Source organism: Colias philodice, chromosome 16 (assembly GCF_061535455.1).
Source record: "Colias philodice isolate Cphi_HAF_F1 chromosome 16, ilColPhil1 Martin Lab GWU primary, whole genome shotgun sequence".
In the NCBI taxonomy this organism is placed as follows: Eukaryota; Metazoa; Arthropoda; class Insecta; order Lepidoptera; family Pieridae; genus Colias; species Colias philodice.
Window position 1 is genome coordinate 7,174,746 of NC_143101.1, and position 27,105 is coordinate 7,201,850.

General features: G+C 33.1%; 1 protein-coding gene across 2 annotated transcripts in view; it reads left to right on the forward strand.

Annotated features, from left to right (window-relative positions):
- Nucleotides 1-27,105, forward strand: part of Pde8 (phosphodiesterase 8) — a 156,741-nt gene that overhangs the window by 18,117 nt on the left and 111,519 nt on the right. For both annotated transcript variants that reach the window (XM_089704805.1, XM_089704804.1), the window contains exon 2: nt 19,399-19,714. In XM_089704805.1, coding sequence (XP_089560931.1) covers nt 19,462-19,714 — 253 coding nt within the window. In that variant the 5' untranslated portion in view covers nt 19,399-19,461. The remainder of the gene's footprint in view (nt 1-19,398; nt 19,715-27,105) is intronic.

Here is a 27,105-nt window from a genome sequence, read left to right on the forward strand (position 1 = left end):
GGGTACTTCAAATTAAATTTGTAAATTAAATTCAACGATTTTACCATGGACTGCAAATAACACCTTAATTTCCAATTTAATTAAAATATTTATTGATTACCTATGATGATATAATATTATGTTATCTGTGAACAGCCTCATCGAGTGACGAGTCATCGAATAGATCATGACTTTTCACCACGATTTTTCCGGAGTAGAACACTTTTATTATACCTAAGTGATTATATTTTAATCTACTAATATTTACCTACTCTAGTATTTCCTCTCTAATGCTTTTGAAACACTGTCCTCTTTCTACATAGCACTCTTATTTTTTTTTATTGAGATTGAGACGTTCCAAAAACGCAGCCCCAAATCCTGAAATTGGTTCACAAGAGCTCACAGTTCCGTGAAATGAAATTACAATCCGGGCCAGGCGCAACTTCGCCGAAATGCACTCGCTTTGTTTACCTTCTCATTGTTTACGAGACGTTCATTTTAATTCTGAAATACGTTCATTCGTTAATTTCGATGTTCTATTTTGTAGTAAAGAATTGTTTTAGGTAACGCGCTATGTTAGTGTATCTAGTTTTAGGGTGTTGGGTGACACGAAATTTTTTAGTATTGTCATGTTTTATGTTAGTAGGTGAAATAATTATGGCGTTTTAATATACGTTTATACTTTATTCGGATATCTACTATCATCGAGAAAATACATCAATTTAGAAGTGAATAAATGTTTTAATTAAAAAGTTCAATCAATAAAAAACGTTCACTGACCACTGACAATTGATTTCACTCTTGAGCCCTCTTATTAAGGTATTAATTCTGCTTTAACTACAAATCCACAATCTTTAAAAAAACTGGATCAAGTCCGTGGCTTGGTTTAAAATGGACGAACTGACAGCGACAGCATAAGGGCCGGCGCCCACTGCCGGCACGGCACGGCATGGCACGGCAGAGCATCCCGCGGCGTGCAATGGCATCCCGCGGCGTGCAGTGGCATCCCGCGGCATTCAGTGGCATGCCGTAGCATCCTGCTAATAGCCCAGCCACTCTAGCATCCATCAGTTTTGCTCCGCGCTAATGCTGCATAAGTTTCAACCTTATTTCAACTAGCTAGTAATTATAATTACTCGACCCCAAAGTGACGCATACGCCTCGCGGGATGCAATGGCGCGCCGCGGCATCCCTTGGAATGAAACAGCAAGACACGTCATGCCACCGCATCCCGCGGCGTGCCGCGTCATGCTGCAGCATCCTGCAACACGTCGCGGCATCGTGGCATCGAAATAAAGTAACTTGAATTCTTAACTGATTGAAATAAGATTCAAAATAACTTCATTAGTAATAAAAACCTCTGCCCTGCCATGCCATGCCGTGCCGGCAGTGGGCGCCGGCCCTTATATGTACTATACTTTTGTGAAATTCTATAAAAGTAGTAAGTACTTTAAATTTGAAATAACGACAAATTACAGCCAATAAAATAATCATTTTATAGCATGTAATTGTAATACAAGACTGCACAAATTAACTTGACATTTGTATGGAGAGAACTGACAACATCACCATTTAAAGCCTAAAAGGAAATAAATGTAATTAAAACCTACTTAAAACTCTCACGTAGCAGAACTTAATTATAGAGGCATTTTTGTTAGTGAATTTTTAAACAATCAATTGTCAGGTATTTGGTATATCTGCATTTGTATTAAGTCCGATAAGGATAAAGTCTAATAATGTATCCTATGTCTAAAATAATGTAGCTTTCTGTGGTTTACCAATTACTGCAAAAAAATTACCTACTAATATACATATAATATAAACGCGGGCGAAGCCGCGGGCGGAAATCTAGTATAAAATATATAAAATAAGGTTCTATTTTCATCTTAAGCTCCCGAGCACTGCCTACACAACACAATATGCCGGTACCAATACACATATGTATTTACAAACAAATTTTAAAATTTGATGATTTGATAACTTCTTCATTATCTGAACTCTATCTTTATATAAGCAGCTTTTTAGTGTTAATACGATGATAAATTCTCTCAACCTCTTTGTCAATTTTAATCCAGTTACATTCAACTTTCCTGATGAGAAAGATTTAAAAACATCCAATGCTATTTTCACAAACTTTTAAAGTTATAATGTTAGTAAGATAGGATTAGAATAGTCAGACCAACATTCCAATATAGAATCCATTTATAATGGGATTGCTTTAAAAGAAAATAGTAAAAGCAGACAATTCACAATGAAAACTTTCTTACAAATCAATTATCCAAGAAAACGTTTTTTCAAATATCTATCTGACTTCTTAATTGAAATGTTTGTATTGGTAGTATTGGCTCTATCTTAATCCAAAAAATTGGTTGTCTGTAAAGTCGGTTTACTGACGATAGTTGAACGTGACAACGTCCGATTGTGCTTCTTTGTCGCTCGTTCCGCGCTCTCGCTCGCACTTCAAGCCTTACATGGAACGCCTCAGATGAGTCAGAGCGAGGTAACGCCGCATGAGTCATGTTTTTTCGTGCGTGCAGCCGGCTTTATCGAATTATAAGACGTTGTCACGTCAAAAAGATCAATTTATTTTTCCATACTAAGGGATATTTTAATAAAAGGGATTCCATTACTTACAATGAAAGCTTTAAAATTTTATGGCAATTATTATCGTTCACATACCAGATTTTTAATACATGCCTATTTTAATAAGTCCTAGCGCTAGTTATGACAGTCGTTTGAAGAAAATTGATAAGTGAAACAGACATCAAATTCATGGGGCAGCACTCTATAGCACAACTCTGCACTCCACAGGACTCCACTTACCGTATCCAAAAAGTATAAATTACTAGCGGCCCGCCCCGGCTTCGCCCGTGGTACATATGAAAAATAGATGTTGGCCGATTCTCAGACTTACCCGATATGCACAGAAAATTTCATGAGAATCGGTCCACCCGTTTCGGAGGAGTATGCAGACTAACATTGTGACACGAGAATTTTATATATAAGATTAATCCATTCATTCATACAGCTACTCTGTCTACATATCTTTCTAATTTACAAAGTCAACATACGCTTTCAGCTTTTGTACTTGAAAGGGAAAACATTCTACCAATTGGATTCAATGTTATGGACAATGGAACACACCTGCCCAACCCCGTCTATTGTTGGCTGTCAAATAAATTCGTAAGACTCGACATATATACGCGTTTCGAACAAAATATTCGTTCGTTGTTCGCAACGTTTTTGGCCAAGCGCCAGCTAGCAACAGGTTAACTCGGTTTGTATAAGAGCTAATGAATAAATTGCTACCTTATTTTTGTAGAAGTACACGCTTAAGCTTGTTTAGATTTAATTATGTGGCCATTAAAATTTTAATTATCATACTATATATCACGTTTATAAAGACTCGGCCAGCACAGTAGGTGATCGCAAATAATTTTTTCCACATTTACCCTATTGTACGTCATATTTTTCTGTTGTATAATTTACTTGCCATCTTAATGTATTTTTCAATGTAATTTCATAATGTTAATGTTATTTTCAAATGTAATGCAGCAAAATTTATATTAATCTGTCTAGTATTTGTTTGGCGTCTAGAATGCATGTGCACCACGATCAAATCGTGTCGATTTATGTGGTGTTTCTTCTGTATGCTTAATGTATGTTTATTTTTCTATCAATAAATGGTTTAAAAAAAAAAAAAAAAAAAAATTAGATTGTTGTTACTGTCTGAAATGTAAACGGCTTTAGATTATATTGACTACCAAAATATTTATCGAAGCATAAAATTTACTATATAATCTTCAAGTACCTTTTTGTTAAATATTGGTACACAATTTTGTTTAAAATAGAGAAGTTTCGTGAAACTTAATCTATATCAAAATATAACTTGAGTTTCAATATTGAATTTGTGCTTGATATTAATAACAAAGCGTCTCATATTACAGACCTTAATAAATAAAATAAATAAAATAAATAAAAATCATTTATTGAACAAGGTTCCTTACATCAAAATATAGACCCCAGACTCCTTTTATAGCTTTCGCTGTGTTTCAGGAGTCTGTGCCTTCCCGATACAATACATTAGAATAGTTCAATAAAATACATTAAAATAGTAATTAGTTACAAAGAAAATTTTACTTAAAGTTGACACAAGAAGAAAATTTATAAATCATAATATTTAAAAAAAAAATTAATAAATTAAAATATTTAAAACAATTTACATTTCATAACATAATATTTAGTTCCACAATATTTACTGTTTAGCAATTAAATAATTAATACAATTAAAATAATTAATACAATTAAAATAATTATTTGATTAGTATCATTTATAATAAACGAAGTAATTAAAGATTAAAAAAAAGTGTATTTTGAAGACGTAGTGCAAGTAGTGTGTGTGTGTGTGTGTGTGTGTGTGTGTGTGTGTGTGTGTGTGTGTGTGTGTGTGTGTGTGTGTGTGTGTGTTTGTATGTGCGTATGTATGTGTGTGAATGTGTTCCAATGTCGTTTTTAAAACATAAAAGAAAGCTGATATAGTTAAAAAAAAAAAAAAAAACAACATATTTTAAACTTATCATTATAGGTAGATAAATAAAATTAAAGAAAATAAAAAAATAAAATAAAATAATTTATAGGTATATTTGGTAATTATTTTGTATATGTGGGCATTAAAAGGTGCTCTATTTCAGAATAATCGAGTGGTAAAAGCCATTCTTTTAGTTTTTGTAATATTTTATGATTAGTGAGAGCAAAAGCATTTTTAATATATAAACTGAAACGATTATAAAGAATGGGTGCTAGATAATAAAACTGCCTTTGTGCAAAACGAGTCTTAGTGTAAGGTACTGGTACACGATAGGTTCTTTTAGTATTCAAGGGATTATTATTTTTCGGTACCTCAGTGCGGTGAAACCGTTTAATTATTTGAAGCACAAAAATCTTACGAACACTCAATACATTAGCCCTCTTGAATAGCAGCGATGTTGGAAATTGGAACGGTAGTTTGAGCGATACTTTGAGCAGAGCTCTAAGCGCACGTTCTACTTGTATCATGTATGTTTTCGCAGCTCCACCCCAGTTAACAATACAATATGAGATCACACATTCACCCAGTGCTTTGTATGTTCTAATAATTAACTCTTGGGTTGCAATGTCTCTTAGGGTTTTAAAAATAACTATAAGTTGTCTGAGCCTGCTCGACGTGCTAATAATTTGTTCTTTCCAGTTTAGTTTCTCATCAATCCAGATACCCAGGTATTTCATATTGACGGTCCTATTCAGTATTGGGCAAGAGCATACGCTAGATTTGTTATGGCGGTTACATGGAAAGATATGTAATTTAACATTGACGTTCCCCCTTGGCTGCATAGATGAGGTTTTGCTAAAGCAAATATAATTAGTTTTCCCCGTATTTAAAGTCAATAGACTGTTTTCTAACCATTTGCTTATGCATCGAAGTCCATTTTCAGTTCTATCAATGGCTTCAGACCAAGTCTTTGCATTAAAGAGAACAACAGTGTCATCAGCAAACATAGTAACTTGTCCACATCCAATATTGAGTTTACATAATTCGTTGACATAAATCAAGAACAGAGTAGGTCCTAACGTACTGCCCTGCGGTACTCCGTACGTACACTTATACTCTGCACTAAGATTGTTGTCAACTCTTACTCTTTGGGTTCTATCGCTAAGATAGCTTTGGAACCAGTCTTTGGCAATACCTCTAACACCTACATTTTCCAGCCTACTTAGCAGAATAGGTATAGAAACTGTGTCAAAGGCTTTCTGTAAATCAAGAGAGACCCCAATACATTTCTTATTCGAGTCAAGATACGAGGTGACCATTGATGTTACTCGTAAGGTTGCGTCTTCAGTAGACTTGGCGCTTCTGAAGCCAAATTGGTTAGAGTGAAGTAATTTATGTGACTCCAGGTATCTCATGAGTCTTTTATTGACGCATTTTTCTAGTATTTTGGAAAGGGTGCAAAGCAATGATATTGGTCTATAGTTTGAAGGAAGAGCTTTGTCCCCGGTTTTATATATTGGGCAAACTATGGCTTTCTTGAATACATCAGGAAATTTTCCGCTTGAGAGGCTTAAGTTACACAAGTGGGCTATAGGTTCCGAAAGAATATCTTTGAAAGTCTGAATTATAGGTGTGGGTATATTGTCATGTCCCGAAGCATTCGTATTTTTGAGACCAGTGATGATAGTGCTTACCTCATATTTATCTGTGGGTGTAAATGCAAATGAATTGGTTGGACTATCATTGTCTCTGGCTAGAATAGCTAGTCAAAGAACAATAAAGAGCTGAATGCAAATATTAAGAGAAAAGCCGCATTCAATAACTTTTCATTTTGTATTTCTCCTTTTAGATGTTTGTTATTTATTAGAGAGATTATACCTATAGAGAGATTATTCTCTAATATAATATCATATTTCAATTCATAAATTTGTATAACGTGCGTTATTTATATTTTTCATCAACAACGTTCATTTTAACGGAAAATTTTTACACAAAAATACGCAACATGATATTTTGAACTGATGCTTTTTATTTCCCTCAAACAACGCAACGTTGCTTTTTTCATTTAATAATTTTGATTTATACAAGTCAGCCTTTTAAAAGATTTATTATATTATGTTGTACATTTCCTGCGTAGAATATTTAATTTTTTTTTTATTTCACATTATACACTGGATTAATTTATGTACACACCTAAAATCTTATTGACTCAACTCCAACACTAATATCGTATTCACGATATGCCCACGTTGTGTTTCTAAAAACATATTTACTTACAAGGGTTACATACATCTCATCGTATCTCAAAGAAAATAAGGTAAACGAACCGATTAGTTAAATTGAAAGGAAAATAAAAATATTAAAATTACATACTTTTAAATATCAATTTAAGATCAAAGGATATTATTTTCTGTTAAGCTCTCCGCCTAGCCCGTCTCGTGTATTGCGTATGTCTTCATGAAAGGTTAATGTTCCTACAATGAAAGTATATGTTCCATATCACTGTCTCAATTGTATACATGTTTATGCGAAAATAAGCTTTATCTGTAATGGAATTGTTTGTTTTTGGTTAATAGTTAGGTAAATGAAATAAAAAAGTGTATGAGTAGTGTATATCGAGTAATTTATATTTAAGTAAGAGTCTGTTTAAAAATTAAACAATTAAGATTACATGAAATATATTGTCTATCATTTAAGCACAACTACATAGTTAATTATATTTTAAGAACAATTTATTTTGTACTTGGGTATTTAGTTACGTATTTAAAAATAAGAAAACTTTTGCCAAATAAATGTTTCTGTGGATTTGACATGTGACCATATCAGAAAGTCCAAGTTCGATATCACTTGATATCACCCCAACTAAAGATTACAAAATATATCAAAACTGTTTAGTCACCGCCACAGACATATCACATAGATAGACTACGCAAGTACCGCGATCTGTATGAAAACCAAGCGTGTCATATTTTTTGTACTGACCTTGACGCGTTATGACGTCACGAGCGCTTTTTAGTGATGGTAATTTCATTTTACGCTAAATCGATTAGGACGCCACTCGCGCGGCGATTCTAGTATCGTCCTATCCCATCGAAGTAAATCGAAAGAAATCAGATCAAACTAGATCTATGTCTAAGAGGTAATTAAATAAATGAAACTTAATCGATTACTAAATCGATTCAAGACAGAAAAATGATAATTACCATAGACAAAGGAATGATAAAATAAATTTATAAACCTTTTAATATTCTAACAAGTAAACTAATGTGTTTTAGCTTTTTCTTACATATGCCCATTGAGTTACCGTGAACTACGTACTAGAGAGGCCATCGAAAGAAAGTAATGAAACTGTCAATCAATCAATCTTTATGTCCCGTTGCATCAATCCATTTTTCTTTTATGTTCGGGTTACTTGGAAAACTGAAAAAACAAACATAGTCTAAGCAATAAGGAGTTTTCTTAAAAAACTCCCAAGATGACACTTTAACTAATGGCGTCCATGTCATAATATTTATTTTTAGTACCTTTGTATTAAAATACTTAAAAGTTCTAGGTCAAGTCGTATTAAATGACAAAAAAAATCTATGCCTTTTTTTCTGAAAAATTGCTCCTTCAAATTATCATTTTTCTGTTCGATTATAAAATCGATTAGAATCGAGAACTGTTGCATCAAATGAACATCACTAACCACAAAATTGGACAGAAAAATGAGAACAGAAAAATGAGAAGACGCTATTCATTGCTTGTTATCATACGACTCGATCTTTACCGTGCCAAGTAAAAGCCGCAATGTATTCCGAATCATTTCGTATGATTTGGTATCCGTGTTTGTCACGATCGTTTTCCACAGATATTCTTTATTTGATTTTAAAATAAATAGTGCATATTCTGATTAGAAAATTACTTACCGGTGGAAGGAAACATCTCTGCTAACTCGGCCACTCACAGCTGTGGAGTTTCTACAGTTTATAACGGCGTAATTCGGCATTTTACTTTATTCAGCTTCACGTCTTTCCTTGGCGAACTGCAAGCGCGGACTGAGTGTAGGCCAGCGTCAAGTAAGTTTCATAATCTTAGTTTGGACACGGGAAGTACATACACTCGCTTAGTCTATCTTGATACATGTCTGTGGTCACCGCCTTCCAATTAAAGCTTTATCCTCCCCACATTCACAGAAGCGCAAATTACTTTACTTATAAATTGTAGATCTTTGGTCGTATTTTACAGGATATTCCACTGTTTCTTCGAGTAAATTTGCATTTTTAAACAATTATAAACCTTATCCCGTTGTATTACAGGCTTGTAAAATTTAATGAAGCCAATTTTAATGTCTTAAATTCATGCTTTAGCATCATTACTATTTGAATAATGGTTCATTTTAACGAGCTGAATAATATTTATAATCCATGGTAAAATTAATTAATATCACAGATAATTTATTATAATACTAGATATACTATTAATAGTGTATTTATAATCAGACAATTTTCATCCATATGGAAAACGTAATAATTTAGGACCTTAATAAACATTGTAAGTGGGTATTATGATTTCTTACTTCTGTATTTTAAAAATTAAAATTTAAACCGAACTCCTTAAACTGTTAAAACAAGCAACTCTTACAACTGAGTTTTTTCCTGTTTTAAGAATCCTTCTCTGAATTGAAAATACATAAAAAATTATTTCATTTATTTTTATTGAAGTGTTTTCTTTTTTCACGATAGGCTTGAATATGAATTTGATTTATCCGTTTCTTTTACAAAAAATATTTTCTGGGTAGATATTATTCCTGCGTAGTAATAATTTAGAATATCTACCTGTAAAAATATCAAGAAATATTAATCATTCAGCCATTGTATATATCGACATCTATACCAAAAAGCCTTAGATAAACGTTAAGATTTCATTAATTAAGCTAATTAAAAATGTATTAAGATGCCCGGTAAATGTCTCAAAGGGAAATAATAAAACGGACGGTAAGAGAAACTCGAAATATCAATTTTGTGGCTATGTTATCCCTAAGGGCTTCAGGCCATGGAAGTTTGTTAGAAAGATACACCACAATTTATGTAAGAAAATTGGTGCAAGTCATTGTGATGGGGTTATGTTTAGATGTTTTATCAGAAGAGTTGGTAATTAACACAATACTTTAAAAATGTATCTAAAACTGCTTTACACAATTAGAACGAATTTTACTTTGATATGTATTTGGGAATGTTTATTCATTTTCAAGCATGACTTCTAAAATACCGTTATTTTACTCAAATAAATGTAGGAAAGAAGCTTCTTGACTCTTGTATGTCCGCTTATTGAATGCAATATCAAAACCTTATTTAGTTAGCTAGAAACATTACTTAATCTTTAAAAATATTGTTCCCAGAAATTTCTTCGCTTCTTCATTTCCCATATTACCTTGAATTTTAAAATAAACCACTTATAAAAGGGAGTACTAGGAAAATCTATTACCAGGTAGTCCAACTATTATTTCAACTAAGTGAATTAGCTGCCAGCTTCGTTGACTAGCTCCAAACAATACGTCTATTGTAACTCATTTACATCGACTCTTCATTCTGTTACCTTGTTAGATATTGTTATAAATCTGTCAATTATTACCTGTATAACCTGTAGGTATAGTATTACCTGAAGAACTAGTGACGTCAGTAATTTGATCATACCGTTCAGAAATTCTATTCAATCTATGTTTGTTATGACACGTATTATATCTTCCAATACACATCATACACCAAACATAGTACCTAGTAGAGGTCCGCGCCACGCCGGCGTGCCGCCGCCGAGAGACCCCGGCGCGCCGCCGCCGCCGCCGGGTCACAGAAAAATTGGCGCCGAGTTCAAATTTTGCGCGCGAACCATGTGTCACGCACGCGTTGTTGTCTACAACACGGCAACGTCGCATCGATATAGTAGACAATGTCTACTATATCGATGTACTATATCGATATATCGATTATCCCACCTCAAAGGAAAGCCTCAATGAGAGTCGAAACAAACTTGTGTCTGAAGTCGAGTCTTCTTTCCAAGAAGTGTCGGATTGGGGCGAACTTAATCTTGTCGAGTTCAATCCCCTAAAGACACAGGTTTGCGCGTTCACCGCTAAAAAGACCCCATTTGTCGTAGAACATTGGTTTAAAAGTACTCCCCTTAATATATCGGAATCCTCGGAATTGAAATCTCGAGTGACGTTCAATTCCGCAGTCATTTGGAAGCGAAGGCTAAATTAGCCTCGAAAAAACTTGGTATGCTCAGTAGATCGAGACAGTACTTCAAGCCGGCCCACCGACTTCAGCTGTACAAGGCTCAGGTGCGACCGCATATGGAGTACTGTTCTCATCTCTGGGCTGGAGCCCCACAGTATAAACTCCTTCCTCTTGACCGCATCCAACGTCGAGCAGCTCGAATTGTCGATGACCGTAGGCTTTCCGATAGGCTCGATCCACTGTCAGTGCGAAGAGACGTTGCGTCTCTCTGTATACTGTACAGAATCTAGTATGGGGAGTGCTCTGAGGAATTGTTCCACCTTTTACCAGCCGCACAGTTCCACCACTGGACCACACGCCGTAAAAACCAGTTCCATCCGCACCATCTGGATGGTTGGCGCTCCACCACTGTCCGCTTCACCCGCAACTTCCTTCCGCGTACGGTGAAACTATGGAACGATTTGCCACCTGCGGTGTTCCCGAACAACTACGACATTGGGGCCTTCAAGAAAAGAGCTTATTTGTCCATAAAAGGCCGGCAAAGCACCTGTAACACTAGAAGTGTTACAGGTGTTTATGGGCGGTGGTGACCACTCAACATCAGGTGGCCCACCTGCTCCTTTGCTTGCTCTGACATAACATTGCCAATAAAATTATTGGCAATGTTTATAATTATCATGTTCATCACTAAATAGTTAAGCTACTTGATTTTAATAAAAATATTTTTTTTATTAAACTTAAAGAGAGATTTTTCTACTGCCCGCCCACCCCCTAATAACTTTAAAAATAACTAGCCCACGCCGGCGACGCCGCGCCGCGCCGGGTGCCGCACCCGGCGCGCCGCCGCTGGGCTTTTGGACTGCGGCGCGGACCTCTAGTACCTAGTCAGTTTTGAACATTCAAAAATAAATTGTTTCGTTTTATGTTCTAAAATTATTATTAATTATTAGTTCAACAGCCTCGCGGCTATCATCCTACTACTATTATAAAGGCGAAAGTTTGTAAGTATGGATGTATGGATGTTTGTTACTCTTTCACGTAAAAACTACTGAACCGATTACAATGAAATTTAGTACACATATAGAAGGTAACTTGGATTAACACATAGGATAGGTTTTATCCCGGAAATCCCACGGGAACGGGAATTATGCGGGTTTTTCTTAGAAAATGCGGGCGAAGCCGCGGGCGGAAAGCTAGTGTGTCAATATATAATTTGGTAAGCTTTAAGTTTTATTAAATAGGTTTTATTTAACAAAGCTCCAAATTAATTCCTCTCACGCAAAGTAATTTCTATCAATTATGAAAAATATTAATTTTCAATTCCAATCTCGAATTCTATTACATAATATTAAATAACACCACATAATTATTTACAATTCAATTTACCAAAGGAAACGTAAGCTCTCGAGAGCGGTTTAAAACTATTTTTATAGACATCTAATTGCTTTCGCAGCACGTTTGAAAACCACTCGACGCCGATCACTTGATTGAATTCTTAAGGTGCCACAATGTTAGCAAATGTACAAAGGTTATGCGACTGATCTGTATTAGGGCCATTTGTCTATTGCACGCCTCATAAGCGAAGCGTTGAGGTGGGTACTACTGTCACTTCGCGCAAAACATCTGATTTTCCAAACTTAAGGCGTTACCCGGCAATTTCGACTATGTTCAACCTCTATAAAGTCTGGTACAACATAAAGCACAATACCGAAAAAAATATATAAAATAGGATGGTCTTTGATCTTTAATTGCTCGCGAGGACTTTTTTCCAAAGTTAATAGATTTCTAGAAAAAAAATGTGCCGTGGTCATCGATTTTTCCGCAAATACTCTATAAACTTCGTAACCTGCTGACTTAGAGCTCTGAAAATTTTATGTTTAATAAATTATCAGTTACACAACAGTCCCTGACGAGGATATTTTGTTTCACTGATTAGTATCTTTTTAAATACAAAATGCGAGGAAAAAAGAAGGTGCAGCGGGAGAGGTTTGAGATCCGTCAAGTATGGTCAAGGTTATTAGCGCATGTATAAGCCTTAAAATGTCTTTATGTATCATACATTGCACTTGTAAGATAATACATACACACACATATTAAGAAAAAACACTATTTTTAACGTTCATGATATTTTTGATGTCATTTTTGTTATTTAAACTAGTTAAAAAACAGTTTAAAAAAGTTCTGTCTTGGACGTCCGTGTGTCTGTATGTGCGGATCCTTTTTCTTGTTAACACGATAGCGACCGAAATACTTTACTAATCGAGTCTTTTTTTTTCTCTTACGCTTGAGTATGCTCAGGAATAGAACCCTTTCATTTTTCAGGGTCTAATTCGATGTGGTTTAATTGTTATTAAATAAACAAAAATAATAATTAATAAATATTTATTTAAAAAAAATTATGAGGCGTGCACTTTTGGATTTTCCAAATTATTCTTTTTTACAACTAAAAATCGAGGTTCAATGCTCACATTGAAGATTGCTCGCAGGCTTTATAAGAATTTAGATTCATTATTTTGTGCTATCAAAACTTATTTTATTATATTAGTTAATTAACTATGTTCAGTAAATAAGTTTTCGAATATAACGATTTAAAATAATGTTTCTTTCGTGGAGAATTTTGGTAAAAAATTACAAATATAATTTTCAGTAGCTTTGAACGATCTTGCTTCATGCTTTGAAATAAAACTGTATAGGTAACTACTTCGTGCAGTATTCGTGCTTTAGCTTCTAATTATTTCAATCTAATGTTCAAAATAAAGACTTTCTTGGCTCATTGTCAGAAATTATAGAGAATTTAGAAGTGTTGATTTCTATCTGTCGAAGCATTGCATGATGAACACGAGGTCACATACCATAAATCTATACTAATATTATAAAGCTGAAAAGTTTGTTTGTTTGAACGCGCTAATATCAGGAACTACTGGTCTGGTTTCAAAAATTCTTTCCGTGCTAGATAGCCCATTCATCGAGGAAGGCTATAGGTGGTGTGTGTGCAATTATCATCACGCTAAGACTATAAGAGCGGAGCCACGCGGGTGAAACCGCGGAGCGCAGCTAGTTAGTTATTAATTGATAAGACAAATGCTGAAGAGAAGCACATATTTTTTTTAATGACATGAGACATCTTCTTGAGACTGGTGTGGAAAGAATAGGGACCTACAGCCAATATTAATATTCTAAAAGCAAACCTTTTCATACATAGATGTCACAGATACAAGATCGATGAATTTATTACACGTGGATAAATGATGTTGTTTGCCAACAAATTGTGTAGCAATGTTAATCGTGAAATGTTTTCTTCGAAGAAATTAGAAAAGTTATTAAGCCTTCTCCTGATTTTCCTTGTTACATGTATAATATAAATCAGCTTCGATGTACGTATTAAAATTTCAGCGATGGAAATTATTTTTATCGACACCACAGAATACTTAATATGTAGTAGGTAACACTATCGATACTATAAATATATTTATTGATAGATAGAGTCATACAACTACACAAGAAAGTATCAAATATCAATAAATACAATTACTTTGATTAGGAAGACTATATACTATATGAAATCTTACATTACTGTATAGATTAAGGAATTAAATTATCTTAGCGGAACACAAGGTAGACTCTAACACAGTCAACGGCTACATAAAGTACGTAGTAAGAGCAATAAAGCCTAACTTAAAGAGAAAATTACCTCGATAAATATAATACTCTAAGCTTTTACGTTTTATATGGAAAAGATTTTCAAAGCAACAATATAGAATAGTTCTCGATCAAAAAGCTCGAATATAAAGGGTACATGCATGCTGTAAGCCACAGCTGCTCTGCGCTTGGAAATTTATAAAATGATTGAAACCCATTAGAGTTTGCCGAGTGGTTGCAGTTTTAAAAGCGAATTTCTAGTACTAATACATTTTTTTTGAAATGGTATTTTGGTGTATAATGGAACAAAATATTATGAATATCACGGACATTTTTGTGCGTTTCCTGTACTATCTATCTAAAACTGTACGAACCATCTAGTTGTGATCATTTCGTGTATAACAATAGATATAATAATATTTGTATCAAAACATAAAAATAAGTCGTATAATCGTAGGAATATTCCTTCCACATTTTGTTCTCATACTCTCCACGATATTACGAGGTGATACAAAGTATTTTATCAGGCACTTGTGCCATATAATATAATAATAATCGTGGTTATAACAGAAAGCAGATTCTAAGACATAAACCGAGCCATTAATTTCCTTTATGCTCGAAGTAACGGTTCTTACATTAGGTCACTTAAGAACGCTGTTTGATGTGGAGCAGTAAATCAAAAGCAATGGGGAATATTGCCTATCAATCGAGACGGTAAACATGTCGCGCCACTCCTGTACTGCTAGGTAACTGTATGCTATAGACACCTATAGATCCGCGTTAGTACTGGAACGTGTGTGCAATTAGGAGCAAAGCACTTAATATTGTCCTATGGTTTAGTTGAATTACACTGTTCACTGTTGATTTACTTTTATTTTTAAAGTGAAACTTTTATTACATCGTCTCAAACTTTTTGGTCTGTGTAGCGCATGTCGCGTGTATGCGCTACACAAAGCAGTGTTCGGAACCGTTCGCACAGTTTCACTTCTACCGTGGTTTCATAAAACCACACAACATTTTTTTTGTATTCGTTACTCCTTATAAGAAAAAAGATTCCCGAGGAAGTTTGTTTGAATTTTTGTCAAACTAGAAAATACATTAGGAAAGAGGAAAGTATTATGGGGATAAAAGTATCATCTTGCTCAATTAACTGAAACCCACCCGAGCGAAGTTCTTTTTAAATTTTTAAGAAATAAAGAAAATTCTTCTTCAAAATTTTATATGCATCAAATTCATACTCAATTTGATAATATCTATTCAAAATTACACCAATTTAGAAGTACGTCTAGACGTCCGCTATTACTGTGAGGGTTTTATTTTATATGTAACTTCAATATAAATATGCAGAGTTTGGAATCTTCAAGTTATTAAAGAGTTAGCCAAGTGTATTAAAGTTGAACTGCTGAACCCAGCTAAATGCAATTTTAAATTAGACTTAGTTTTATTTACGTAGAGCAATAACATTGAGAAATAATATCAAATAATGGTTATTATTGACTTAATATTAATTAGGTAAGGATTACTTTATATAATTTTCATTAAAAATTATAATACATATAACTGAAAATAAATTTTGCCAGAATTGACAAAAAAAATATTATTCACAAAAACAAATTGAAATTATATTTTTAGCTTGAAATTGTACGAGGAAAATTTCCACCAAAAAGCGACCGACGCTCTCAATCCGTAAGACATTTTGCAAAATAAACATTGTCAATGTTATTTCCCTAAATCCCTGTAACAAATATAATAAAACGTCTATATGTGTGTGTAGAATACGTTAGGAAAAGTACTCCTGTTGCTAGGTACCACCATTACCGTTGCTAGGGGCAACGTGATACCAAAAGTCTCAAATATTCCACGCTGTCCCTACTCAAAGTCAATTTCATTTGACTTGACAAGTCCATCACACATTATTCAGGTAATACTTGATCTATATCAACGTTTTCCAGTCTGAGTGAATTGGTTTTTAGACGTGTTTTTAATTCAAATGCTTTCAATTGTTCTCACGTTCGATTTTTATCCGAATTTTTCAATAAAGCAAAGGATCGCCAGGCAATATGCTTTGTGAAATTAGAGTGACCTTTTCGTAGAGTGACTTTTTTAGCAAATTCTGGAGAATAATTGGAAATATATTCGCTCTCATCTATGGAAATTTCCAGTAAAAATCTCGGTAAAAGTGTCTCCAGTAAAAATGTCGAACAGTTTTTGAACCCTTCGGATCGAGTGATCCAAGTCTAAGAAAAATAACTAAAATAGCACTCCTTTTACCAATAATCGGTAATTTATCAAAACTTCTGAATCGGGTATGCTCTATGGGGCATGGGCAAATTGTTTTTATAAACTTATGAATTTCAAAGCCTACATTTATGGACAAATTTATAGCATTACTAATAAGCGAATGAACAATGATATTTTAGTGCAGTGTAGGTGTATTTTTAGTAGTTCCAGTCAATTTGTACTAATAATACAGACACATTTGTGTGTCGAAATATCAGAATGTTTTGTTAACGCTCATTTAACTTTATAAAATACTAGCTGCTCCGCGCGGTTTCACCCCCGTGGCTCTACTCCTGGTGGTCTTAGCGTGATGATATTATAACCTTCCCCGATAAATGGGCTATCTAACACCGAAATAATTTTTCAAATCGAACCAGTAGTTCCCGAGATTAGTGCGTTCAAATAAACAAACTCTTCAGCTTTATAATATTTGTATATATGTTATCACAAATATATAGCAGTCAGATAGAAAGCTTCATATAGGTAATACGTATTATTCACAAACTAATTTAACTATAAGTCGGACAAAAGAATTGAACAAAGCTTGCAGAATATAAGGAAACTAATAATTTCAAAACTTTTATGTAACTTTTCGATTTAACAACGCGGCGGTTGATGAAAGGACAATGCCCACCTTCCATACATTTGAAAACCTGATAAAGAAAGTTTATGTATAGACCGCAAGTATAGCAGGAATACTGCGTGCTTGATTAGGGAATAATTCCCTGTTTTCACTTTTACCAGTTAAACGCCAGGAATTTTAAAAAATACGAATTACTACTTTGTAGGTTAGGAATTGTCGCGGGCAAATTATCAACACAAATAGCTATGGAAATATGTAGGCAGTACATATGTACCAAATAGGTATTTAAAAGTTAATTAATTATATCATTCTACCTATTAATTCTACCTATTAACGAGACACAAACGCAAAACGAAAGAGACTGCGCCGATTCGAATATGACAGGCGGCTGTCAAACGTCAAAACAATCCGTTTCACTCTATCATCATCATAATTAAACGTAAACTGATAATGTTCGTATTATTTTTTACTTGACTTTAATAAATGTTCATAATATTTTACTATTTAGGTAAAAGAATTAGGTACTTAAAATATAACAAACAGTAATAAAACTAGTTAAAATAGTAAAAGTCAGTCTCCAGTCGTCACTCGCCAGCAAGTAAAACGGAACGTAGCAACTCTACAGATAACGTTCAAAAACCATAATTTCATTTTTTAAGAAGTTTGTACGAGTTTAGAAAAATAACAAAAATCTTTTTTTCCTACGTCTCTGATAAAAAAATGATAAGCGTAATGAGTTCACAATAAAATAAGCTAAATTTTAAGATTTGTTTCATTTCTATACATGTTCAGGTGAAAAATGGGCATTGTTCTTTCTGAATTAAGTATGAAGTACGGTAAATTACTAATATAGGGACATTAATATATTTAAAAAAATGGAACTTTTAAAGTAATGTTGTCATGTGTAGGTACTTATTTTCATTTGAGGTTTCAATAATGGTATTTTATTATATTTAAAACAATGACGCATTATTAATATTTTCTTATTCGATATCATTAGAATTTATTTTTACTTTGAAGATGTGTAAGAAAGCTTGACAAGCATCGCAAATTTTTAAGGAAATTACAACACAGGAAAAGATTGACAGACCTTTTACCGGAATGCAATGTTGAATATTTTTCCTGGTATTTTCATAATAAATTATATGGTACACGTTTTATATGTATATTGATGCATAACTATTGTTCAATCAAGTTTACTTTAGGGCCGGCGCCCACTGCCGGCACGGCACGGCATGGCACGGCAGAGCATCCCGCGGCGTGCAATGGCATCCCGCGGCATGCCGTGGCATCCTGCTAAAAGCCCCACTAATGCTGCATAAGTTTCAACCTTATTTCAACTACCTAGCAATCATAATTCCTCGACCCCAAAGCAAGACACGTCATGCCGCCGCATCCTGCGGCGTGCCGCGTCATGCTGCAGCATCCTGCGATACGTCGCGGCATCGTGGCATCGAAATAAAGTAACTTGAATTCTAAACTGATTGAAATAAGATTCAAAATAACTTCATTAGTAATAAAATCCTCTGCCCAGCCATGCCACGCCGTGCCGGCAGTGGGCGCCGGCCCTTAAATTTCTATTCTTGAAAATTGCCACGTTGTCATAATAAGAGAAAATATTAAATATAAACATAGTGGCATTACCGTGCTGAATACCGTACCGAATAATACCAATACATAGTATTATACCTCCTTTCAATCCCAAAATGAATACATTTGTTTCAGTTTTGTCTATACCTTTACAAACATAATTAATTATTATTTGAAAGAACCCAAATTACTGTTTCATTATTAGTTTCCGACATTGTGTAACTTTCAATTATTAGACTGATTGATTTGGATCGGTTAACTGGATTTAAGATAAACATATAAAGTAGTTAATTTCTATTGTGGTTTAAAATTAATGGTTATTTATTTAGTTATCAAACACATAGGGAAATTGGCTCTATAATGATATTAGAAAGCTATTTTTTTTATAAACGATATCCTCGGTTATCCTTACTTCTTCAGGAAGTTTTAAATGTTTGTACTTATTGTCTTAGGTTTAAATAATTATACTGCATGAAAACTCACTTTACCTTAATAAGCTGTATCACATACATTTTTTTTAAATATGTAAATTTCAAAGCAATTTCAAGACAAAAATGTATTAAGTGTATTTCTTCTTGTTACAGGCAAGAACAATGCGATCAAAGTGTGAAAGTGCTAGTGCCAAAGTGTAGTGCCAATGTAACAAAATGGGATGTACACCAAGCATGCTTTTGGACCATAAAAGCCGTCGCCGCGACAGCACAGGCTCTCAAGAAGCCGCGCTAGCCAAGGTCGCTCCTACACCAGTCTGCCAGAACAAAGCTGTTCAGGCCGCTAGAGCACCCAGAGCGTCTTTGGAATCTGACGGGTTCAGCATTCAACTCTCCAGCAAGAAAGACAGCTATGTGTCCCAAATGGGCAATAACTTCGCCACACAGTTGCACATTAAACGAATTTCTGGTAAGTAATGGAATAACGTATAGTAGCTTCATATTACTGTTTTGTCGGATTAGCGATCAAAGCAATGTTCACTATTACTACATCAAAGAGTCTTTGACGGAAAATATTATCTGGTTAAGATTAATAGCAAGAAGCTTATATAAATTAAGCACAACGTGAGAGATTATTAGTCTCTCTATAACTAAGAAATATCTTAATAATAATAAGCTATGAATTTTTTTTATCTAAATGGACATTAATTTCATCGATAATATTTTATGCAGCTGTATTTTTGGCAAATAAATAAAATAAAATGAAAAAGTCATAATGTAGTTCAAGTTCGTAGCAACTGGAACTTATCGCAATTTGATCAATAAGTAGATCGATGATTGAACTGATTGAACTAAAGGTCTATTATTCACGTGAACATTTTTGTCACAACCTTGGACCCTTCTTATACGCTAAATGCTGGGTGATAGCGATAGAATTTAATAAAGTCGTCGGCCCTCGATAAATGGTATAAAATCGGAATACCTGGAAAGTGGAATGTGTTGAAGAAGATTCTATAAAATGTATATGAAAATCACGGTTAGCATTTAATATTCACTATTACCTGTGCTGTATTACCATATAACTTTTAGAAGAGTATTGGGCATTCTATGTTGATGTAAACAGATAATGTATTCTATAATAATAGGAATAGGGATATTCTTCAAAGAGATGTTGAGCAGGTTTTTATAAATTCACCAAAGTTTATTGGATGAACTTAAACTATATACTTATATGACTAATGCAAAAGATTATATAAGATATTCTGGGTACCTACTTATTTATATGTACTAGGGTAGAATTTGGTACTTCTTTAAGGATCCAAAACTTCTACATGAAGTTCTTCATCATTATAGTCATTATTTTTGAGCACTTTATTTCTAGTGTGTGTTTCAGTCTTGGTTCTACTTTTAAATTCTTTTTTATTCAAGACGTCATCAATTATTTTTGCAATTGTACTTTTTACGGGTTCAGTCTGACACCTTAGTTTATTTGGAAATGGGCAATATTGTAGAGTTTTGAATTGTGAAATGATTTTCAATATTTGTTTCATTTTATCGGTAGGGACGGGCTTGGGTAAGTGGTAATCTCCCCAATTTGTAATATAAACTTCTTTTGGCATGTTGAAATCTCGTACTGTGGAGCAGGATATGATAGAAGACAAACATATGACGAAAATAATTCGGTGTAACTGAAAGAAAAATAACATTAATTAATGTAAAAATAAACAAACATTTCATGATTACCGTATTATTCGTTTTTGTATGGGTTGCTACAAGCTCATTTTTCCTCTCATTTTAATATTACTTATAATATATTATAGAAGCCTTAAAGAGTAGAGCAAAAGAACGTACGTTAACCAATAAATTATGAAACATTAATTAGTAATTTTCATTAGACTCAGCGCATGTAATATAATAAATCTCAGCGAATTAGTTATATACCTACAATACGGTTATGATATTAAAAGGATATTCTTCTGTATGAATCATAAAATTAATAATAGAAAAAATAGTTCTATTGAACTCTTTATTACCTCTTCAAATTAAACATCAAGTGTTATAATTTAAACAATAACTTGAATATTGTCAACAATAAATAAAAGCTATGTACCATAATTTTTCAAATGTTTTTTTAATAACAATCCTCAATTTTTTTTGTAAAATTGAATTCGAGTAAAACTTAAAAATTGTAGAAACAATGTCACATACCAGAGGGACATTCATCACGCACACCTGAGAACGGAGACCGATTGCAATGTAAATTGATCAAACGCTGTTTAATCAATTAGGATCTAATTCACTGTGGTCAGTTAATTTCACACTCGATTCAGACGATAGATATTTCTATATGTTTACTAGATTTTTGCAATATTTTTCTACATACGTAGGTAGTTGAAAAATATGTGATAGGGTTGCAATTTAAAGGAGACCTACATTGCTTTGACAAAATTGTGCATATATATATTAAAAAAATGAAGTACCTTTATAAAAGTAATTGCTAGAGCCTCTTTTGTTGTTGGGAAATGTAATTATTGAACAGTAAATATTTAGTCAAAGCTAAATTAGAAATCAATCTATACTAATATTACAAAACTGAAAAGTTTGTTTGTTTGAACGCGCTAATCTCAGAAACTACTATTCCGATTTGAAAAATTCTTTCGGTGTTGCTCATTCATCGAGGAAGGCTATACATATATCATCACGCTAAGACCAACAGGAGCGGAGCCACGCTGGTGAAACCGCACAGCGCAGCTAGTTTAAAATAAAATAAAGCATGTACAATGTACATATTTATATCATACTTGTTATATCTTTATACCTACATTCCAAATACCTTATAGCACATTCAATACTTTCCTATATGTTGTGAAATCATGATATCCCCTTCCCAATAAACTAGCCCAACTAAAACACGGTTCGTTAAAACTAGAGCAATTTATTCTATGACTAGAGTAAGTTTTCGTGTCAACAGGCTGTAGGACAGATAGGATACATCGAGATAAGCCGGGCCCTACCAGCTTATCTGTAGGAAGCTTTGTTTTACACCACTTTTTTTGTTTATTAGTTAGGTATATCTATACTAATATTATAAAGAAGAAAGGTTTGTATGTATGTATGTATGTATGGTTTTCACGCATAAACTACTGGACCGATTTTGATGAAATTTGGCACAGATAATCTTTAGACCCTGAGAAAGAACATAGGCTAACTTTTATTGCGAAATATGTACCACGGGCGAAGCCGGGGCGGACCGCTAGTCACAGATAATACAATACTAGCTTTTATGTTAGCGGTAAAATACGTGAATTTATACTTTTTATACAATAGTTTAAGTTACGTAGATGAAACTTACTGTCGTGTAGATTGTAGTGTCGTGTTTTATTTTATTTTTTTGGGAAGTTTAATGTTGTACGTTTCAGTGTAGAATTTATGGGCGTTTTTAGAACTGAGAAAATAGGTAAGGTAGGTAGCTCATAAGGCACTTAGATATAACTAGATGTAGATAATATAGTTACCATCATGTAGATACTTTTTCCACATCCAGTTCATATAATTATCCAAGCATTCATTCATTATAATATTGCTTAAAAATTTTCATCATATGAAGCCATCTCCAAGTTCCTGAAATAAAACACTTCGAAATAAAAACCATTTAGTTATCTGTGGTAGAATAAATATGAATGCTTTTATCAATAAACTTTTCAAAAACGTTTTCAAGCTCTACCAATGCGGTGAAGGCGCCTTTTAACGTCAATTTAACGAGCACGACCGTGATTTCCGATCCCCGCCAGAGGAAAGCGGCCGTATGATTCGATGACATTCTGGAATAAGTAAAGCGAATATATAATATGTACGGGAAAAGATTTCTCTCGAATGTTAGTGGGTATGCTCAGTTTTTGCCCGCGGCTATGCTCTCGTTTGAATTGTAAATCTTAACAATTCTCGAATCCTCTTGAAAACACATTAAAATGTTATTAAATCGTTCCACTAGGAAAATAGTGATTGTCTCAGTGGATATTGACTATGTTGACAACAATGGCCATTCACCACTAATATTATATATTTTATTATGAAATTATTAAACTAACATACAATTTTTCAATACACACAAATATACAGTACGTATCGGATTCAGTATTCACTCAACTTTAATATAAAACGTTTCATGAAGAAAACTCCTACAAAATATACAAGCGATTATATTTATTATTCAACAGTCAATTAAGAACGACATTTTTTTTAAATATTGAGTAAATATTATCCTTCCATGAAACTCGTTAATGTATAAATTATCTACGAACAAAAAGAATAATTAATGCATAATTTATTTCCTTTTCATTTAAAACTCAAGCTCGGTAAAATAAAAAAAGATATCTTTTTTTATAATTGGAAACAATCGCCGGTTGTCGTTTATTATTCAAACTCATAATGCACTAATTTTCTTTTGGTTATTGTTCTTTAGAGTAACCTATCTCTTTTAAATAATAAATTGTATCTAATTCATCTTAGATCTTTATAATATTATGTGAACTTCTATATTATTTAACAATTATTGTAAAGTATTATAATATTATTTAAGATGCTCGGAAACCTCCACCAAACTTACTTTAATAAGATAGAATCAAATTGCGAATACAATACCGTATTTAATAAACATGAAATAACTTCACATCACGATAAAATTACGTAAATATCAAATTTCGGGATCATTCTGTTTGAAATGAGTTTTATTTCAGCTTTAAATGGATTTATATTTCACGTAGGTTGAGTGATGAGAGGTGTTCTTATTGCTTTTGAGTTGTGAATGATAGATCGTGTTCAATTAGGTGTTCCGTATTTACACACTTTTTACATTACAATGAAATTTAAGAAATGTGTGGAACCTTGTTTGTGTGTGGGGGGATAAAATAGCACCAGGATTGTACTTTTCAGTTTAAACATAACTATGTTTAAGGCTCGTATTAGTCATATATCAAGTCTATCGTCATAAATCTAACGATCGGATCGGAACGATCTAACTGAATGAAACTCTTGGCCACATTTGAAAATCTGGATATTATTTTCTTTTGTCTTGTAAGATTGCCTGAGATACGAAAAGAAATAATGAAAATTATTGATTCTCGAAATATCGGGAAGTAAAAATAAATGTTGAATGAACCTAATTACCAAAATTTTAAAGAACGTTTCAACCTTGATTCAAGGCGATATTCCGCATTGTAAGCAGATTTTTATATTTTTTAATGTAATAAAAGAAAGATAAACCAGAATTTTCCGGAAACTCGTTACGAGAAATTGTTACAGCTTTGACTTTCCGCTGGCATTAGGTTCGTTTATTGAGATTCCTTGAAATATTTTTGCTTTTAGAATACTTTTGATTTAATTTGTAATGAAAAAGCTATACCTACTTTTTCATTACGTGGAAATTATCCGATTGCAATTTCAACAAAAAGGCTGACATGAGTGACAGGATTTGGTCTGAATATATCGAATGTGTTATCAATGGACTAAAAAATGCTTGTCAAACAAAATATTGAAAAACAATTTCAATTTATGAATGTAGAATTCGATTACAAAACTACCTACGCGTTATGCAGAAACTAAAACCACTAAAACTTTGATATTTTGAAGTACTCGTAAAATAGACATTATAGTTAAGTACAAGTACTTAACTATAATGTCAATGTGTAAATTAAATTAAAAAAAGGCAATTGACGTAAACTACCTTCAAACTACTAACTAAGACACTAAGTTTAATATAGCATTTCCTTTGACCACCCATCGCTCATATCTTTAAATTCCAGAATTTATCAATAAGATGACCTTGCTACCAATTTTTCGTTGCGATGAAGTAATGACGCTCTTTACGTCATACTTACTCGAGATAAATGCCATTTTAGATAAAGATGAAGGATTTACAAGTATTTCATAAGCTAGATAAACAGGTGAAGAGTTGCGCGTCTTATGTACAACTAATTAGAGTCCGTGGCTTTACTCGCATGGAATGTAAAAACTAGGGAATGTGGTAAAGCAGACTTTAATCTTTCCCCTGTATGGTTATATCGAAATCTGTTTTTTAGTAATGGCGAAATTGAGCCACAACTTATTTTCATACAATCATCCTTTCGTATTTATAATACAAGAACCTATGCTGTAATTATTCACGTAGGTTTAAGTTTGGTAGATATCCAAGTTTAAACTTCAATTTAATTCATATGTATTTAATGTGGTTATAGAACCTATATAAATTATAGAATTTCAATGATGGACTGCATGGCCACATTTCTCTTCCGTTTAACAAATCTATTTAACTTTAAGAGCAAAAAGTTATTAACTTATAACTGAAAACACTACATTTTTATTAAAAATCAAGACATAGTATAATAATGAGTACTAAACTCAAGATTTAAGCTGAAGTCTGAACCTCGAGATTTCTGATAGTAACTAAAATGTTGGCAAAACGCCAAGTCAGAAGTTACTTTACATATATATATTCATATAAAGTAAATAACACAATGTTGAATTTTAGAATAAAGTAATTGATATCTTAAACTTAAATTCACATTTCCTTCTTGTATAACCAAAACCTTAGATAACGGTATAAGATAGAAAAAGACATCTAAGAAACAAATTACAGAATTTTGACTCCAAAGTATAATACGATTTAAAAGTGTTTAATGAAGGCTAGCTTCACAGATCCTTTCAATTAAGTATCGTTACCATATTTAGGTTAACCGAGCGCCAAAAATAGCGAGCCGGCATAACGACACGTCATACGATTATCATGTTACATTATCATTATCACGGTAATGACGCATAGCTCACCGGATAATTGTACCTTCGTCTGTAATTTAATATTAACTAGGAAAATTATGTGCATCGCGGAATTGGGTACGCGAAATTATGTTTGCGCAAAATTGAATTAGCGTGGTTTGTCGCGGTGTTTTCCTGGTTGGTTGTTTTCTTTTGGTGTAGGGTGAGAGTAGAATTTCAGGCGTTGATCTGAACACACAAACAAAGCTTGTTTAAAACAAATAAGTTTTAGTTAGTTACGTTACGTTATTTTTAAAATATGTATAGGACCTATATTTTAGCTTGAAACTTATATCTTAAAATTCATAACATTGCATCTTAAATACCGTAGAAAGCTTGAGAATAAATTATAAAATAGGAAAAGACATCTTTTTGTGTACCTAATCGACATTTTGGTTCTTTCATATTCTGACTAAGATATTTAAATTCTATATTACTAGTTAATTTGAAATTATTTACCATTAACAAATTAGTATTAGATAATTCCTACATTCCTATACCAACATCATGTCGCGGTTGTTATCAAGCAAATTGCACTAGTACTATATACGTAGACAAGCGTAATCGATCGTAAACACTTATAGATAAATATAAGCAATTTACACGTAGTTCAAGAACGTCAAAGTTGATAACTGATAATGTTGCTATAGCTAATATAGCGCTTGAATTAGTTTTTGTTGAATGGCGAAATTTCAGAACATTTTATATTTTACTCCAGAAGTGTGTAAAAATAAACAAAAGGTAAACTTAATTAATTATATTATTCGAATTATATTTGTCTCATTTTAGTCTGCTTCTCTATATTATAACTTTTATGCATAAAGTGTAAAGTATGTTTACATGTACAAAATATAACTGAGAAATGTATTAACATTATATTTATATATTTATAAAGCATGTATAAATACCGTTAGTCCGTTATCATCTATTTTGTTAACAACAAATCAATAATATGTAATTAGTTCTACTTCAACTGTATTAATTGATTTATCTTATTACTAGAAATTCTGTTTGTTACTCTATAGCAATGCCAATCCATCATCATCATCA